This window comes from Chironomus tepperi, unplaced genomic scaffold, assembly GCF_022539635.2.
Source record: "Chironomus tepperi strain 1889 unplaced genomic scaffold, CSIRO-AGI_Ctep_v1 contig_467, whole genome shotgun sequence".
NCBI lineage: Eukaryota > Metazoa > Arthropoda > Insecta > Diptera > Chironomidae > Chironomus > Chironomus tepperi.
The window spans coordinates 760,614-778,779 of NW_027226589.1; the positions used below are offsets into that span (position 1 = coordinate 760,614).

At 28.1% G+C, this 18,166-nt stretch overlaps 6 protein-coding genes across 6 annotated transcripts; 2 read left to right on the forward strand and 4 right to left on the reverse strand.

Annotated features, from left to right (window-relative positions):
• Positions 1 to 930: 930 nt before the first annotated feature.
• On the reverse strand, positions 931 to 2,542 carry LOC139099394 (uncharacterized). Its single transcript, XM_070651837.1, has 3 exons — positions 2,404 to 2,542; positions 1,931 to 2,168; positions 931 to 1,757 (listed from the first exon to the last, which is right to left on the reverse strand). Exons 1-3 carry the CDS (start codon positions 2,474 to 2,476, stop codon positions 1,310 to 1,312), a joined length of 759 nt encoding a protein of 252 aa, XP_070507938.1. The 5' UTR covers positions 2,477 to 2,542; the 3' UTR covers positions 931 to 1,309.
• A 653-nt stretch (positions 2,543 to 3,195) lies between these two features.
• Positions 3,196 to 4,396, reverse strand: LOC139099364 (uncharacterized). The gene is made up of 3 exons (XM_070651794.1): positions 4,254 to 4,396; positions 3,888 to 4,122; positions 3,196 to 3,707 (listed from the first exon to the last, which is right to left on the reverse strand). The coding sequence occupies exons 1-3, from the start codon at positions 4,324 to 4,326 to the stop codon at positions 3,278 to 3,280; spliced, it is 738 nt and encodes a 245-aa protein (XP_070507895.1). The 5' UTR covers positions 4,327 to 4,396; the 3' UTR covers positions 3,196 to 3,277.
• Positions 4,397 to 4,902: 506 nt separating this feature from the next.
• Positions 4,903 to 7,021, reverse strand: LOC139099363 (uncharacterized). The gene is made up of 3 exons (XM_070651792.1): positions 6,866 to 7,021; positions 6,373 to 6,607; positions 4,903 to 5,515 (listed from the first exon to the last, which is right to left on the reverse strand). The coding sequence occupies exons 1-3, from the start codon at positions 7,011 to 7,013 to the stop codon at positions 5,080 to 5,082; spliced, it is 819 nt and encodes a 272-aa protein (XP_070507893.1). The 5' UTR covers positions 7,014 to 7,021; the 3' UTR covers positions 4,903 to 5,079.
• Positions 7,022 to 7,540: 519 nt separating this feature from the next.
• LOC139099312 (zinc finger and BTB domain-containing protein 49-like) lies at positions 7,541 to 9,364 on the reverse strand. The gene is made up of 3 exons (XM_070651735.1): positions 9,335 to 9,364; positions 9,073 to 9,269; positions 7,541 to 8,884 (listed from the first exon to the last, which is right to left on the reverse strand). Exon 3 carries the CDS (start codon positions 8,729 to 8,731, stop codon positions 7,541 to 7,543), a length of 1,191 nt encoding a protein of 396 aa, XP_070507836.1. The 5' UTR covers positions 8,732 to 8,884; positions 9,073 to 9,269; positions 9,335 to 9,364.
• Positions 9,365 to 9,929: 565 nt separating this feature from the next.
• myd (stromal cell derived factor mayday) lies at positions 9,930 to 11,419 on the forward strand. Its single transcript, XM_070651906.1, has 3 exons — positions 9,930 to 10,608; positions 10,684 to 10,962; positions 11,039 to 11,419. Exons 1-3 carry the CDS (start codon positions 10,006 to 10,008, stop codon positions 11,234 to 11,236), a joined length of 1,080 nt encoding a protein of 359 aa, XP_070508007.1. The 5' UTR covers positions 9,930 to 10,005; the 3' UTR covers positions 11,237 to 11,419.
• Positions 11,420 to 11,909: 490 nt separating this feature from the next.
• Positions 11,910 to 18,135, forward strand: LOC139099431 (uncharacterized). The gene is made up of 2 exons (XM_070651881.1): positions 11,910 to 12,229; positions 13,398 to 18,135. The coding sequence occupies exons 1-2, from the start codon at positions 12,211 to 12,213 to the stop codon at positions 18,023 to 18,025; spliced, it is 4,647 nt and encodes a 1,548-aa protein (XP_070507982.1). The 5' UTR covers positions 11,910 to 12,210; the 3' UTR covers positions 18,026 to 18,135.
• Positions 18,136 to 18,166: the final 31 nt, after the last annotated feature.

Genomic DNA, 18,166 nt, shown 5'->3' on the forward strand with positions numbered 1-18,166 from the left:
TCTGTTAAATTACAGTAAAAAAATGTGTTTCACATTCAGATTAAACTCTAAATTCCAAAATCTTTTTAAAATACAATTTATTTCTCGTTTTAAAAATTTGGTTACACAAAACAATAGAATGCAGTTTAAGATGCAATTTTATTAATTTATAGAATTTTTAGAAATTATAGAGATTTTTGATTGAAATCATTTCAAACCCTAAAATTAATAAATTATTTTATAATTAGAAAAATTGCATCTTAAATTTCAATATAAAATAAAAAGTTAATCAAAAAACCCAAAATAATAAAATGAAATAAAATTCGACAGCAAAATGGAAATACAAACGACGATGATAAAAAATATTTAAAAAACATGAAAAAATTATGAAAATGAAGAAAAAATCCTTTTTGTGATGCAACTCGACTGTGATATTATTTTAAATGTTTACTTTAAATTAATTATTGTAATTATTAAAATTAGGAATATTATTATCATAAATTAATGAAAATATTATTATTACGATTAATAAGAATCATAAAAACAAGAATTAAACGAAATATTAATGGATGACATTGTAAAAAAAAATCGATGATGAAAAATAAAAGTGAAAAAAGATGAATTTGTTTTTTTTTTTAAAATATGGTTTTTAAGAACATATTTCAGATTAGACATTCAAAATCAAAACAAACGGAATGTATATAATTCAAAACTGAGCTACAATAATTCTAGATCTGCTTTATCAAATTATGGACTTTGACTGCTTTATCGATTTATTTCAACATTTATTTTTGATAAAATAGCATTTTTAAACCAAGTTATGTTCCACATTCCATATATTTCGTTAGCTTTTACCTTTCATCATTAGCATTATCAAGTCACATAAACCTTACTACTCACAAATAAATTAAAAATAAGTTAAGGTTGTTTGAAATTTAATTTGATCCATTTAATACCATTTTATTTAATTAACATTAAAATAGCATATTAAACACAATTAAAAGTCGACCTTTTTTTTGGAGTCCGGACTCCACTTTTTTTGGAAGCGCCTCCACATTGGATAAGTTAACGTTTAAGATTTTCTGAATTTATTCCAGTAAAATTTCAGAGGCTTTGTCAGACAAAGAGTTCTTTATTATTGTGGTACAGTCATACTTAATGACACTGCGAACATCAATACTATCTTGTTAAACCTAAAACACAGCGTAATACCACTGTAAGTAAAGGAAGCTTTTCTTCGTATAAAAAATAATAAAATGAAATTAATTTTATACTTTTATGTTAATGAAATTTTTTTTTGATCGAATTTTTTGAAATAATATTTTTTTATTTATTCGCTATCAGGAAAAAAAATATCGGCCGGTGTATTTGCTAAAAATCTATTGACTGTATCTATGTGTGTCTTGTCTACAATTCTCTCCAAAATCTGATATGAAATTTTCGACAGAGTTTCACCAAACATTTTTACAAAAGCTTTCGAAATTGGTCCAAGTTTATATTCAAATCCAATTGGCAGCGTAAGTCTCACATTGTCTAATTTTGTGTTGTCAATAACAAGTTTCACTGAAACAACTTCCGCATATTCAACGCCTTCGCGTTTATAAAAACGAACTCCTGTATCGCCATGAACTTTGAAATTTATCATTGAGTAACTCATGTTACCTGAGAGAGGAATTTGACCCAAAATAGGACTGGTGATTCTATATTTCAGTTTAAACTTCACTTCTGGAATTTGAACTCGATCAAGAACTCGTAGGTGATTTCCATTAAGCTCATGTCTGTAATTATTTTAATTAAATTTTGATTCATTTATATTGATTTGTGATAGTTATGATAGTGTGTAACTGAATAAAATATTAAAGAACCAGATTTAGACGCATTTGTGTAATCAACAAAAAAAGTAAGGAGTTCCTTGGTACCAAACAACACTCAAAATTAATCAAATACTTACTTAATATCCTTCAAATCAAAATTTGTAGCACCACTCATGTAGATATCATAAGTTGTGAATGTAAATAGTGGAGTTTTGGTTATTTCGGTCTCATTTAAGAAAAATGGATCAACAGAATCAATTATCCAATCCTTTGAAAGTCGTCCTGTCGCTAGTCGAGGCCTTACCGTGTTCATCATGTTGATCATACATTGATCAAAATTGGCAGATCGTCTTGGGCATTTTGGGAAGACATCAGCTGTAAAAAATTGGTGAAATATTGTTTAGATGGCCATTTCCTAAATTCTCTCAAGGACACTATCGTACTATTGTATTTTTTGAAATACTGTGTTTAAATAGCTTTAACTACCAGAGATTTTTGAAAGTATCCCGATATTTTACATGTCGTCTAATAAAGACAAAAGAAACCAACTGCGTTTTTATAAATCCTTCATACACTAAAATTCCAAAATTTAATTCAAATTTAAACTTACGAGATTCTTGTAAATTAACAAAATTGCACTCTAGAATCAGTAATATTAAGATTTTTCTTCTTATATTTATCATAGCTATATAACTGTGTTTCTTGAAATAGATTAAAATGAGAACTGAAAACTATTTTGACAACTTATCATGCTTATATGGCATTTAAGATTTGAAATGCATCAATACCGTTGTTGTCTTGAAAATCTCAAACTATTAAAATGATAGTTTTTAGAATACATTTGGATAAAAATAAAATAAAAATAAAATATTTGTTTTCCATAGCTTTACTTTAATATTAGCAAATATTCTTTTGGTTTATAAAATAGAATTTAAAAATTCATTTGGCTGGAAGTTTTTGGAATCAAAAAAAAATATTTTGTCTCAAAGGATTAAAAGCCTTACGTTCAAAAATATCTGTATAACTATTGCCAAAAATTAGTAAATCACTAGAAATGCGCTGCAAAATATTTAATCTAAATTGTCCTCACTTGGTTTATAGTTCTTGTCGTATATTCCATATTAATTCAATATAATATATCTTATAGTCCGAAGGCCTTTTGGAATACGATCATCAAGTTTTTAAAAAAATTCGGATTGACGTAAAAAAATCCATGTATGTATCCATATTCCATCTCAGGATGCTTAAGCAATTATTAACAAAGGTGTAACAAGAGAGTAAGATACTTTACTTCGGCACATATTTGAGAAATCAAGCTCATCAAGAAGGAATAGCTTAGCTTGTTTGCTAACACACGTGAAAACGGTGTAAATATTATAAAAAAAAATAAAATTTCAAAGGATGAAACTAAAAAATTAATTTTTATTTTATAAAAAGTTATACATCTATAAATATTGAATTCTTATCAATTTTAAAATTATTCATTAATTAGTGAAAAAATAACTAACAGGAACATTTTCAAGAAATCCATTTGCAACTTCTAAATGAACTTTATCAATTGGTTTTTCATACACTTTATATAAAATTTTAAACAAAAGTCCATCAAACATATTCAATACTGAGCTCAACATAGGACCAACTTCCAACAATCTTCCATTTGGAAGAGTAAACTTGATATTTCCAATCTTCATTCTGCCAATTGTCAACTTTGCCTGCTCAATTTTAAAATATTCTATTCCGTCACTTTTTTTGTACACATGAACACTTCCATTTCCATGAAAAACTGCATCTAGGATCGACAAAGAAAATTCTCCTTGTTGGTGCATTTCACCAATTTTAAATTTTCCTTTTATGTCCAGTCTGTCAATTTCTATGTGCGGGAAGAATTTTAAGTATTCACCTTCAAAATATGCACTGTAAAAGATAAATTTTAGAGAATTATTTTAATTTTAGCTATTAAACATAGCAATAAGAAATAATAAAAGTTGGAATGTAGTGCAATCATCGAAACCAGTCAATTTCGTACAAGATATTAGAAATTGTATTTTTAGGACATGCATAATGAATCATGTATAAAAAAAATATATAATTTACCGAATGCTTTTAATATTATAACGTGTTGCACCAAGAGCAACAACATCCAAAAATGAAACTTTTATAGGACCTCGATCAATTTTAAAGTCACCAATAATGTATGGATCCCATGCCGGTATGATAAATGTTGGACTTAATTTTCCAGTTTTAAATTTTGGTCTAAGTTTGGTGAGCGCTTTTAAGATGCATTCTCCAATGTCTGGGTATTTTCTGCTGCACAATGGAAACACATCGTCTAAAATTTGAGTTTTGAGAATTTTTTAAAAGTTAGAATATTGAATAAATTTTATTTTTTTTAAAAAAAAAAAAGATTTTTTAAAAAAAAAATAATATGTATTTTTTTTTAAAAAAAATTAGTAAACCTACTTGACTCCTGCAAGTCTACAAAGCTGCAACAGAAAATAAAAAGAATCAAAATTTTTTGGATTAAACTGTTCATCTTTTTTGCTTCTTTACAGCTTGAAAACTGAAATATAAATGACAAACTGAGAACATTCAAGTCTTACATATAGCCGGTAAAACACGTTCAGCTTTTTTTTATACATCAGCCGGTAAGGATTAATGGAAACTGGGAAGAATCTATTCAAGGTCACCGTCAATATGTTTCTGTGTTAAAATTCTATTTCTTAAAAAAACAAAAACAAATTTACATAACTTGAAATTATTTTAATTTTTACAAAAAAATCCTGCTCAATTTTATATTTTGAATAACCTTGGACAACAAACGTGATTATTTGTGACCAGTCTTAACTAAGATAACTTATTTGTCGATTAGAGAAAGTGTATTTAAAGATCTTTTTATTAATTATTAACTATTTGACATCCGGATGTTTTATGTAAGAAAATTATTTGTTTGAAGTCCAACACTTAATATGTTATGCGAAAATCAACTTTTTATATTATTTAAACCGTTACAAAATCTCAACTCCTCTCTCCCTAAGAGTCAATGGTTCTTAATGAATAATTTAGATGAAAATGTAGACAGGATTTAGAACAAGTTATTTTTAAAACTTCAAATCATTTTTATTGAATCATCATTGAATTTTTAAAGAGTCATTCACCAATATTTATTATTCAGCACATTTCTTTCACATTTATTAAGAAAACGCTGATAAATTATATAATTTTCTGATTAGTGTCTGTGTGCTGTTTTTAATAAATAATCAGACTGAAAAAAGGACTTTAGAATCCTTCACTCACTAAAAACATAACTTACTGGCAGATCCTTAATGAAACTATTTTTGAAATTAGCATGAGCTAAATCCAATTTACTCTTCGACGCATTCAAGATCATTCTAAATAAAATTCCATCATTCATATTCAAAATCGAACTCATTAGTGGTCCAATTTTTGCAGACATTCCATTTGGCAGCGTAAATTTAATATTTGCTAGTTTTAACTTATCAACAGATAGTTTTGCATCCTCGATTTCAAAATATTCTTTATCGTCTTTTTTGTACAGCAATACACTTCCGTTTCCATGAAATTTGGCATCAAGAACAGAGAAGGAAAAATCACCAGTCATTGGTTTTGGGAACATTCCTTTGATGGTATATTTAGACTTAATATCAAATCTATCGTATTCAACTTGTGGCATAAATCGAAGATGATTATCGTCAAAATATGCACTGAAAAGAGAATGCAAATGACGTAAATTTTCGGGTTTTCACAATTTAAGGATGATCATGTAAATTATGCAAAATTTTTGGCAAGACTGGTTTTGACTCAAACCTTTATCATTTATTTTGTTAAAACTTTTTTTTAAAAATGTATGAATGTCTGGATGTTTAAACTTTTTTAAAAAAATTTAAATTTGTTATATTACGAAAAATAATTTCACTGCGAAATTTTGAAACATGTTTCAAAAAGATAGCTTAATAAATCAATTTGCTCTATAATGTGTTAGTACATTCGACTGACGACAAAAACTTTTTATACTTAAAATTTGACTGAAATTTACATATTTAATGGTTTTACAGTGTTTTCTTAACACATTTTGAATAACCTTTTTATATAGTGAGTTGGAGCATACTGAATATTAAATTAAGAATTATTTTAAAAATTTCTTGGATATTTTCCAGAAAACAGAGCTAGAAAAATCACATTATTAAAATGTGACCTCATTCATAAACAAACCATTTGTTAAATTTATGTATCAATGAGCATTTCAACAATTCCAAAGTTTTTTGGGAAATGAACAGTCATCGAAAACCAAATGATTTTTGTATGCAAATGTGACTTAATCATAATGATTTTTTAATGATAAACTGAAATCAATTCAGTTCATGTTGTCCTAATCCTTAAAAATTTAAATTTACAATTATTTTTCAGATGATATTTAAAATTAAAATTTTAATTAAAATTTTCAAAATTTTTATGTGCCAAAATTATCAAAATTGCAAATTTTTACGATTCATTAAATCCAAAATTTTCTATCGTGTCTGATTTTGTGATGGCAACATTTAAAATATCTAAATGCATTTACCGAAAGTTTTTAATTTTATAATTGGTTCCTCCGTAGAAATATAAGTCGTGAATCTTAATTTTGAATAATCGTTGATCTATGTCAAATTCAACTGGTCCATATGGATCTACAGGTGGAATTGTAATATCTGGACTTATTTTTCCTGTTGCTAAATTTGGTCTTAGTTTATTGATGGCTGTTGTGATGCATTTTCCAATGTCCGGATCTCTTTTGCTGCAGAATGGAAACACATTTGCTGAAATAATTTGAAACATTAGAAAAAAAGTTTGTTGAACTTGAATTATTTTAGAACACATTTAAAGATGTGTCTACGAAACGCTTTACTAAGTCAATTTTAAATATATTTAATCTCACAAGGAAAAACATCATTTAAATTTATAATATGAAAAAACCAAAATTAAATCTAGTTCAAAGGAGAGCTAACAGAAAACTAAGTACAAACTAATCAATTAAACAATTAATCACTTGAAGCAAAAATTTTCTAAAAACTTACATGTTTCCTGTAGATTCACAAATTCACAATACACAACCGCGAATATTAAAAATCTAAGCACAAAGTCCTTCATGATCGAATACTTAACAGCAAATGATAGCGTCAGAATATTCAAAGTAAAAACTTGTTCAAAAAAAACAACAAACATGAATCGTGCGTCTGCGTTGAGTGCTTGAATTCACACCAAAGAAAAGGAAGTCAAAACTTTTAATAAAATGATTTATTTTATGAAAACATTTTAATAACAATTAGTTCAAATAAGCTTTTATTTTTAAAACCGATTTTTAAAATAGATAGATCCGTGCTCTTCTGCGATTTAAGGCAGAGACAAATCTAATGTCGAAAAACTCGAATTTGAGACGGCCACATTATGGATTAAAAGTTTAGTCATCCTGATGTAGACCTGTGTCGTCTGTGGTATTCTTAATTTTTGATCCTAATTTTTATTTTAAAAATCTCTTTTAATGTGATGTTTATATCTAGAGTGGACAAATTCACATAATTTCAAGTTAGGCTAAGATCGACTAATGAAATATTTTACGGAAGGTTATGGTCTTGTTATATGAATGATTCTATTTGATACTAAAGCATTGAAGACTTTTGCATAAAAATTTATATTAAATTCAATTCACAAATTTTATTTTAACAAATTTTTCATAAAATATATTACATTTTTTATATCTTCATTTTTCCATCATCATCATCCTTAATTTTAATAATATAAACAGGTTGTGGCTGTACAACTTTATACTTAACATTTTCAACTTTAATAACATTAGTCTCCTCAATGAACATATCAACATGTTGTTCGTCATGCATCATTCGACACCTTTTAATATGATAGTAAAGTGATCGTGGCTTGAACTTTTTCTTACAGATTTCGCAGTTGACAAGGTCACGATGATTCCACATGTGAATTTTCAAAGCACCTGCATGCGAAAATCCTTTACTGCAAATAGCACAAGTGAATGGAGTCGATTCCATGTGATTTTTCATATGTGTGTCAATGTTTCGTTTACTCTTGTAAGTTGTACCACATAAGTCACATGTAAACAATTTTGCCTGTCCAATTCCATGAACATAACTTAAATGAATCTTCAAATTGGCTTTATTTGAAATACTTTTGCCACAAATGTTGCACCAAAAATCACAATCATGACTAAGATAACTGGCTTGAAATCGAAACTTTTGACCGCATTTTCTGCACCAAAAATCTGCTTTTTTGTGAATTGCGCGATGAGTTGTTAAGTCACGTCGTAATTTGAAGGATAATGGACATTTCTTGCATTTAAATGGACGTTCGGAAGCATTGAAGCAGTTTGGAACTTCAATTAATGATGTATCGTGCTTGATATTTGGATTTGGTTTTGGTTTATTAACTTTGGTTCCAAGAATTTTGCTTAAATTTATTCTGACTCCTCTAAGGTTCATCTTTTTGGGTTGAATTTCTGTGACTAAGTCATCTTCAGGTTCTTCCTTGATTTTTAGCTCTTCGTTTTTGATTTTTGATGGTGGGACGATTTTTTGGCCTTTTTCGAACATGATTTGTAGACGTTTATTGCTGATACTTGGCTCCTCTGGCTCTTCTTTAATAACAGCTTCAGATTTTATTTCTGCCTTAATTTTAATCGGTGACATTTTTTTGACTTCTTCAATAAACTCATCAAGCACTTCAATTTCTCCATAATCATCATCGTTATCATCTGGAATTGCTAATTCAAAGTTCTCTTCATGTTCTTGTTTAATTGTAATTGGAAAAGTATTGCTTTGGATTGTTTGAATGATGACTGGCATGTCTTCAATCTCCACCTTTTCTTTTTTGATTTCTGTGACTATTTCATTGATTTGTTGAATTTTGCGAGACATCTTTGGAAGTTTATGTTTTTTTTAAAGGAGTTTTAGGTGTTTTGAGGAGTTGGTGTATCCTCAGGTAGATGGTATTTCGTGATTAATGATTTCTTTAATTATCGATATGCAGGACTTGATGGTTTCTTAAGTTGATGATTGCTCAGAAGATTTCTTTAAATAATTGAAAAAAAAATCATTAAAATACATGATATCATAGGTCAAATGATTTTATAGCTAGAAAATCATTTTCAAATCTTTGACTGAATATAATTTGGCATATGAAAGCATTTACTCAATTTTAACCACTACTTGCTTTATCATTTAAACATAAAGTCTTCATCTATATCAGTTCTACTTACCCAAAAACTCAAAAATTAAAATTTTTAATTCTCAATAAATGTAAACAAAGTCGTTTGTTTTGTCCAAAAGATGTCGCTGCTAGATTCTTTGCTTCTCGACTTTTTAACTTGTCGGAAAGTTTTCTAATTATGATTATAATAATTTGATTTCACAGTGTTATATGCATATATTTGATTCTAAGTGCAATCGTTGAGATCTTAACATCAATACAAACTGATTTGTTTACAACGAATTAGGAAAATATTTTGATTTGTTTATTACCTGTGATCGAATGAGAATTTTCAGCTTTTTTCTCCTCTTTATTTATTTACATTTTGAGTAGAGAGGCAAAAGAGATGCAAAATAGTTGCGGGAATGATTTTTGAATGAATATTGTGAAGCGAAATTTGGAGGGAATTAATATTATTGGCTGTGATAAGAAACTTGAAGATTCAAAAAGTAATTAGCCCCTTGTTTATGATTTTTTTTTCCATAAAAATTTTGAAGTTAACAATGAAAAAAATTTAAAAACAATTATTTTGAGGTTTAAATTGTAAAATAATTAACAATAGTTCCAGCATTTACAAGAATTAATATTTGATCTTATATTGAAATGAAATTCAAGATGATTTAAGGATGTTTAATTGAGAAAATCAATGAATTGAAAATACTTCCTGAAAAAATGTGAAAGTTAAATTTTTCCCTAAAATTATTAAGCAATAAAAATGGAACTGGAGAATTCTGAGCTCAATTTTGAGTGAACAATTGAAGAATTTTTAATAAATAATTTAACAAAATAGTAGACAAAAATTTCATAACGCTAACAAAAATCCTAATTAATATTAAGAATATCCCAAAAAATAAATAAATTAAAATAATTTGATTCATTGCTCTAAAATATCGATTTAAGCTATAAATAATAACTCCACCTCTACGATAACTAAAGAATTAAAATGATCAAATCAATAATAAAAGCTCTTCGCTTAGCAACATGCAAACTATCTAGCTCAGTAGTCATTCCAATTCTCATGTACATTATATTTATAACATTTATGCTAAACATGACATTTCCAAATGGTTTTGGTAAGCAACGAGGACATCACAATAGCAATCTTGATATATCTGATGAGGAGTCGTCAGATTCTGATGAACATCCTGGGGAATTAAATCGAGTGTTTCACAGTGACACAATTCGTGATGGGATGTTTCAAGAACCACAAATTCTTAACGATAATTCAGATCCACTTACGATTATTAAATTTGCATTTAGAAAGGCTGATGCAAATTCTGATGGACTTATAACTATTAAGGAACTTGCAAAGTACATTAATTTAAGAATTCGTGATCATATTGATACGTCAATCAAGAGAAATCCACAAATATTTGCTGAGATTGATAAGTCACCAACTGATGGACTTGTTAGCTGGAATGAGTATCATACGTATTTTTTGAAAAATCTCAAATTAGATCTCGATGAAAGCTATATTACAAGTCATGATGAGACAAAGCATGTAAAGCTTGATAGGAAATCAAAGGAATCTCTTATGAGAGATAAGGTAAAGATAATGGAGCCTTTATGCTGTACTTTTGTAGTATTTAATATAAATGACTATTAATTAATATTTATTTAGGCACGATGGGCTGAAGTTCTCAGTTCAGATCCATACGCACTAACTCTTGATGAGTTCTTAGCATTTATGCATCCTGAAGCTAGTACTTCTAATTTACTGAATGTTGTTGAAGATATTCTCCGACATTTTGACAGTGATGGCGATGATCAATTAACAGTTGAGGAATTCACAAACACATTTAGTTCCAATGCTGAAAATAAAAAGCTTTTCTTAAGTGATAATTTGGACGAAAGAAAAGCAGAATTTAAGAAACTCATTGACAAGAATCGTGATGGAAAGGTAACTGCCAAAGATCCTTTTTACGAAAATTTAAAAAAAAATAAATATTATATATAAAATAATATTATTATTTCAGGCTGATCGAGCAGAACTCCTTCAATTTGTGGATCCACGTAATTCACGCTATGCAATTCAAGAGGCAGCCATGCTGATAAGTTTATCAGACAACAATAAGGACAAGAAGCTAACAATTGATGAAATGATTAATAAACAAGATTTATTTATGGGATCAAAATTTATAAGTTTAATTGAGAATTTTCATAACGAATTTTAAGCACTTTTAGTGATATTTCAATTGAGATTATTTATAAATTTTTATTAAAACTAAATTAATGGCAACTGAATATAGTACTTAATTTTTTATTTAAATAATATTTAAATTTATTTTGTTAAGCATTTTATTTATTTTTTTAAAGAACAATTAAAGCTTTGTAAGCACAATACTCATTTTCGAAATAAAATATTTCATTAGCTTTTAATGTATCAAGTTCAAAAAGTTGTATAGTTAAATACAAATACAAAAATATTTAATTAATTATTTAATAAGTATAATTATAATAAAATTAGTAGTCGAAAATTTGAATAAATTTATAGCTCATTTTTGAAAAAATTTCAAGTTAAAACGATGGTGGGAAATTAAAAGTTTCAAATCAATGCTCAAATACTATAATTAACAATTTATTATTTTTATAATCCACAATAATAAGTTTTTTCATTGTTTTACAGTGTTTTTCAATGTTTTTCGATGTTTTTACAGTACTGAACAAAGGTTGAATTTGTTGTAATCATTATGCTGTTTAACATATGAAAATTCAGATGGATCTCGTATTGTGGTTCTGGAAGTGACCTCGATCTTAGTGGATCTCATATTGTGGGTCTAGAAAATTTGGAGGTAATTTAAAACTTTCAATAATAGCCGATCTCATAAAACAATGCGCTAAATAAGAACCCTATTAAATTGCCTGTAAAACACTTAGAAAATTATAACTCGATCGCAACTTATTTTGAGAGTATAAAGTTTTTGCCTATAAACTCATGTTTAATCTCATTTTTACTCCAAAATATTATTTATGTGAGAAACAAGTTTGTAATTTTCATCACTCTTTGACTTTAATTCACTTTGGATGAGAGCAGCTTCACAGTTGCAAACAAGTCAAAAATCAAATCGGACAAAAAATATTATTTTTAAACTTATGTTTTAAATGGTTCATATAAAAAAATTAAATTTGGATTAAAATTAAAAGTGAGATGAATGAAATTGTATTTAGTGAGTATTTTATTATTATATTACTTTGTTTATTGATTTGAAGTTCTCAATCCACATTCTGAATCATTTCTGGGAATTACAAGATCATATTAATACGTAGATGAAAAAATTTTTTATAAAAGTTTTATTTTTAAACAATTAGCTTAATTTAAAGTTGTTCGAATTTTTTCTTGATTTCATACGTTAAGGTATAATGATCGATATTATATTAATTGAGAATCACTAAAATTAAAATTGAAAAAATAGCACTAGATAAAAATTTAAGGATTTTTTTTAAACTTTTTCTATTCAAATATTTTTTTTTTTTCATATTTCTAAAATTAAAATATACCGAAGCAAGATGTATTATATTATAAATATGGAATAACCCAGAGTACAAATTTGTTTATAAAAAATTTTGTATATTGATAACAAGGAAAGTTCTTTATTTTGGAAGGAAGGGAAAAATAAGGCTTAGATGTGACTTAGTGCATAATTTTAATAACTAAATCAGAATTTCAAAAAGTCCTTACAATTATTAATATAATTTAGGTTATTTGTCGTTCTGTGTGCGCTTTAAGCTCCGCCCCTTTTTCATAAATATTTGATAAATATCAAATTTCCTAGGAAAACTTTTTTTTACCAATATTTGTGTAATTTTTTAACACTTTTTGTGATTTGTTTGTTATTATACAAATCACAATAGAAGCCCGACCAATCGTTAAATTAAAATCTTCCCACCATGCTTGGTCGGGGACTATTTTGGTATTGATATAAATAATCTAATGACTTTAGATTTGCTGACTTATTTATATCAATCAGGGTGACAATTATCAAATATACTTTAATGATGTTTGAACCTTGATTATATAAAATTCCTTTAAAAGTTTAAAAAGATCAACTTAAATAAAATAAGGTCAATCAGTATTATCATCTACTGATTTATAGTAATTCCCCCTTCATTAGTGGCCTGCAAGTATTTTGCAGATTACCGTTTTTTAATCGGTTTCCTAGATAACGTTTCAGTTCAAATTTCTTCCATATAGAATTCAGTTAACGCGATAGTGTTTTATGTCGCTCGTGTTCAATTGGTTTTATGGATGTGTATACTAATTATTTTGAAGCAACTCACAATTATCAGTTCTCATTTATTTAAATTACTTTTTTTATCTTAATAAATTTAATACAGTTCCCATTCCACCACTTGCACCAAAAATTTCATCATCTGAGATCTCAACATATGCAAAATCAAAATGTATTAATTTCAACTTTAGAGAAATACATTCTGGACAGAACTACAACAATCTTAAATTGCAAAATTTTAATGGAATTCATATCAAAAAATGTAAAAATGTTGACGATGCACTGCAAATGTTCAAATTGCAATCACTTGTTGTGAATTTTAATCAATTTGATGAGACTTTTATGATAAAAATTGAATCAGAAGGATCACTTGACGCTTTAGATGCAGCCACAATATTAAAATTAATGAAAAAATTGAAGAAAAAATTTTCAATAATTTTATTTCAAACTTTTTCTGAAAAATGTCAAATTTATTGGAAATACGACGAAAAACTATTTTGGTTAAAAATGGACCCCCAAGTATCAAATTTTGTGCTGAATTTTTTGGCTTTTTCATTGTCAAATGATCACTTAGGAATCTGCAATGATTTTTTAACAATATTTAGCCTAAAAAATCAAATTCTTGAACTAGACCTACTTTCATTAATTGATCTTCGTGGATACAATCTCTTGATGCTTGCTGCTGAAGAAGGAGAAGCCAGTGTAGTTGATTCTCTAATTCAGCATGGCTTTGATGTAAATGTTCTAATTAATGACGATACAGCAATCGATCTTGCGTACGACAATCATCACTTTGACATCGTGTTGACATTACTGCATGCAAATTCTTTATATCCAAAAAATTTCAACAATTCCCAACTTACAGACGAAATTAAGAACTTTATCATCATCAGCCGTGAATTGCATAATTCTATTCGACAAAGAAAAAAAAATGAAGTCGAGACAATTCTTAATGAAAACCCAAATTTGAGACATTTTTACAACACCAAAAATTTATCAGCAGCATCACAGGCTGTTATCTGTGGTGCATTAGAGATTTATGAGCTTTTACTATCCAAAAGTGTTTATATTGGACCTAAAGAAGATTTCAATGCAATGTTGAGGAAAATTAATGTCGAATCGTGTGAAAACATGCGCGGGATTCATTTGGAATACATCCAATCATCATCCGATAAGCATTTGATGATCTTGACTGTAAATTCATTTGTTGGACATGACATCCCGGATGTGGATGAGAAGCTCAAGCACATTTCAAAAGCATTCAAATATCTCAATGAAATTGATTCGCTTATATCATTGATCCTTAAAGTAGTCGCTGCTTCTAGAGACTTTAAAATAATTTTCGATTTTCATCGTCAGTCAATTCAACATTTGGATCCAACATCAAGTCAATTTACAAGAGGTGTTTATCATACATCTAGGCACATTTACATTGCAGCACAGCAAATGCTTGATCCTAACACTGTACATGAAATTTATGGAACAATGGCACACGAACTTTGTCATTATGCTTTACATCTTGTTTATCACAATGACTGCAAGCCTTATTTTGACGATGAATTAGATATAATTAAAAATTTCACTAAAATTGCACTGTTTTGCAAAATGAGACAGGAAAAAGAGATATTGATAGGTTGTGTCTTCAACAACTATCCCAAAGAATTGCAGCATGCTGAATTGATTGTCCGAATTCCTCATATGATTGCTGAATATTCAAATAATCCAAAAAAATTGCAAGAAAAAAGACAAATATTTCCAGAATTATTTCAATTTGCCGAGAATATAACAGCCGTTGATATGGAATATTCACTAACAGCTATTGAGTTTGAGGCTGAAAATGAGATCAAAAAGTTTGAACATCGCTTAAAAAAAGAGGAACGAGAGAACTTTTGGCTTTGGATCTTCTCGATATTTTGTATACTTTCTTTACCACTCATGGTTTACATCACTTTGTGGATGTCGGAGACATCAAAACCTCTCTATAGCTGTGCAAATTTGACAGATCAAAAATATAAAATCATGGAATCGACTGTTAATTTCCAGGGTGTTCCTGTATTTTTTAAAGATTTATTTGGAAATGACACAAATTCTTGTGAGGACTTGACAACTCAAGAGATCGGTAAAATGTTGGAAGTTTATGATTCTAATCAATTTATTAATGCTGGTGTTAATGTCTATAAGGATGCAAATGACAACAATATTTTTCAAAATGATAGAGAATTAGATGATGGTTCAGATATTTTATATAAGTATATTGATACCAATTTTCGCCAGACTTCATTCAATGTTAGCTCAAAAGTCGAACTAAAGACGCCATTTTATATAGGAAGAAGAGTGTATCAGAAGCTAAGAAATGGAAGAGAAAGAAACATTTTTAGTTTCAATGAGCTTAAAAAAGACAAACTCGTCGCATTTTCAGACTCTGCTGGAAATGGAAAATCGACAACATTTAGACGTGCTGCGTGGAAACTCAAACGTACTCTACCACTCTTTTGGATTAGTTATGTTGATTTGAAAGATCATATTGAGGCACTTAAAGTGAATGATTTTAAAAGCATGAAAAAATCAGAAATATCCGATTTTATAAGTGACAAGATTCTAAAAATAACATCGAAGGTTGAACGTAAAATATTTAGTCGCAGATTTAATACAAACAATGCCATAATACTTTGGGACGCAGTTGATGAAATCAGCCCAATTTGTACAGAAAACATTCTTGAACTAATTAAGAAAATTTCTAAATTAACAGAAAATAAACAATGGATTTCGACTAGAGTTCATCTTGAAAATAAAATAATAACTACATTTAATGTAAACGTTTATGGTATAAGATATTATAATGAGTTCGAACGGACGAGTTTCATTCAAAAGTTTTTAGAAGTCAATAATGTAACAAACCAAACAGCAAAAATAATTAAGAAAAATATAATTTCCACAATTTTAAGTCTGGAAAGTCCAAGAATATTCGAAAATCTAGAAAAAAAGGAAATTAATACTCCGTTGATGATCAGAATGATATGTGACCGAGAACTTTACAAATTTCTCAAAGAAAATGATAAAAATATGTCAGATAGCTCCTCGAAACCTGAAAATATCTACACATTTTATGAACATTTTATTGATGTACACATTGGTATCACAAACAATACTAAAGGCTTAGTTGTGTCAAATGATGTAATGGCAGTCAAAGGAGGAGTAGGCAGCATTAATGAAATTCATCAATTCTATGCGTTAAAAGAGATTTTTGGTTTGACAGAACTGAGAGATGTTATTACTAGAAATATCATTAACTTTAAAGACTTGGGTATAATGCAGAACACTCATTATTTGACAAATGAAAAGCTTGTTCGATTTGGAATTCTATATGAAAATTCTGCAGGTCTACTTAAATTTGAACACCGCACATTTGCTGAGTTTCTCGTCGCTCAATACTTTTTTGATAACTTATGGGATCCTTATATTGATTTTATAGATCCTTTGGAATTAAAATGGCGACTGCAACTTTTATTGTCTATAATCAAAAATAATGAACAATTCAAAGTGGTTTTGGACTTTGTTATTGGATTTCTCGAGGTAAAACAATCGAGGAGTCAAAATTCATTTGGGAATAAACTAAGAAAGATTATGAATGATGACTATGGACAGCTGTTTCATTATTTTGACTACAATCCCAAAAGCATCAACATTGCAACTAAGTTCTTCAAAAAAGACAGGGAAATTATCAGAAAACTGTGGAAAATTGATGAAAATTTTTCATTTTTTCAAGAAACTTTCGATACTTTAATTGAAATTGATTATTATTATGAAATGAGAAAAGTTGTAGGAAATAATTTTGATGAAAGTGATCAGAGAAGAATTTTAAACGGAATCAATCAGCAGATGTATATTTTGTTCAGAATTTGGAAAAATCAATACAATTACACAGACTATAATGAAACTATTCCAAATATAGAGTCAATTTATGAAAAGCTGACTCACATACAAGCTTTTAAAAATGCTGAGTTCTTGGAATTCATGGATGCTTTAAATTATTCAAAATCTGAATTTTGTGAATTTCTTCAACAAACTTTGATCGAAACAATCCATGAATATGCTGCACATGACCTTGTTGATTTTACAAAATATTGGAAATTCATCGATAAAAAATTAGACTACAAAGACATTAAGCTGGTTCTGCATCACAAGCAACTTATAAATGATCAAACAATTTTATTCCAAATTCTGCATTTGAAGTCAAATTTTGCACAAATAATTTTAAACTTTATTGAATCTCACTTGACTAATAATGAAATTTTGAATCTAATGTTACAGCGCGAGCAGAATGAAAATGCATCATTTTTGTCACACGATATTGATTTAATTCATGATTCAGAGACTTTAAACCTTACCTGGCAATTCGTTCTGAATCATACACAAAGTCAACAAACGCAAATTCTGACTTTATTTGATAAGCCCAGTCAGACCTTTAAAACAGTTTGGACTTTATTGAATGCAGATGTATTCCAAATTTACAGTCAAATTTTTATGAATTTATATACAAAATCCCAACTCTGTAGCATGATCACGGAACTAATAGAAAATATGGAAATTTTTGCGATTAATTCTGAGGAACATGACAAAGATGATAGCTTAGTGACAACTAAAAGAAGAAGTTTTCTGGATAATGTATGCGAAGGAGACGTTAAAAAACTTGGAAATATTTACAGTTCAATTATTAATATGTATATTAGATAATTCATTGGTTTTGTCATTCAAAATAAATTTAAATTTTCAAAAAAAGTTAATAAATATTTATTAGTTGCTGCTACCTTTAATAATCTTGTTTACAATTATATCATCGCAAAAAGTTTCTTAAGGATCAGTTTAAAGCTGTTT

Coding starts and splice junctions, on each gene's coding strand:
- LOC139099394 (XM_070651837.1), bottom strand. CDS start 2,476: ATGATAAATATAAGAAGAAAAATCTTAATATTACTGATTCTAGAGTGC. Junction 2,169..2,403: donor TGTTAATTTACAAGAATCTC/GTAAGTTTAAAT, acceptor AATTTTTTACAG/CTGATGTCTTCCCAAAATGC. Junction 1,758..1,930: donor TTTGATTTGAAGGATATTAA/GTAAGTATTTGA, acceptor AAATAATTACAG/ACATGAGCTTAATGGAAATC.
- LOC139099364 (XM_070651794.1), bottom strand. CDS start 4,326: ATGAACAGTTTAATCCAAAAAATTTTGATTCTTTTTATTTTCTGTTGC. Junction 4,123..4,253: donor TGTAGACTTGCAGGAGTCAA/GTAGGTTTACTA, acceptor CTCAAATTTTAG/ACGATGTGTTTCCATTGTGC. Junction 3,708..3,887: donor TATAATATTAAAAGCATTCG/GTAAATTATATA, acceptor TATCTTTTACAG/TGCATATTTTGAAGGTGAAT.
- LOC139099363 (XM_070651792.1), bottom strand. CDS start 7,013: ATGTTTGTTGTTTTTTTTGAACAAGTTTTTACTTTGAATATTCTGACG. Junction 6,608..6,865: donor TGTGAATCTACAGGAAACAT/GTAAGTTTTTAG, acceptor AAATTATTTCAG/CAAATGTGTTTCCATTCTGC. Junction 5,516..6,372: donor TATAAAATTAAAAACTTTCG/GTAAATGCATTT, acceptor TTCTCTTTTCAG/TGCATATTTTGACGATAATC.
- LOC139099312 (XM_070651735.1), bottom strand. CDS start 8,731: ATGTCTCGCAAAATTCAACAAATCAATGAAATAGTCACAGAAATCAAA.
- myd (XM_070651906.1), top strand. CDS start 10,006: ATGATCAAATCAATAATAAAAGCTCTTCGCTTAGCAACATGCAAACTA. Junction 10,609..10,683: donor AATCTCTTATGAGAGATAAG/GTAAAGATAATG, acceptor ATATTTATTTAG/GCACGATGGGCTGAAGTTCT. Junction 10,963..11,038: donor ACAAGAATCGTGATGGAAAG/GTAACTGCCAAA, acceptor TTATTATTTCAG/GCTGATCGAGCAGAACTCCT.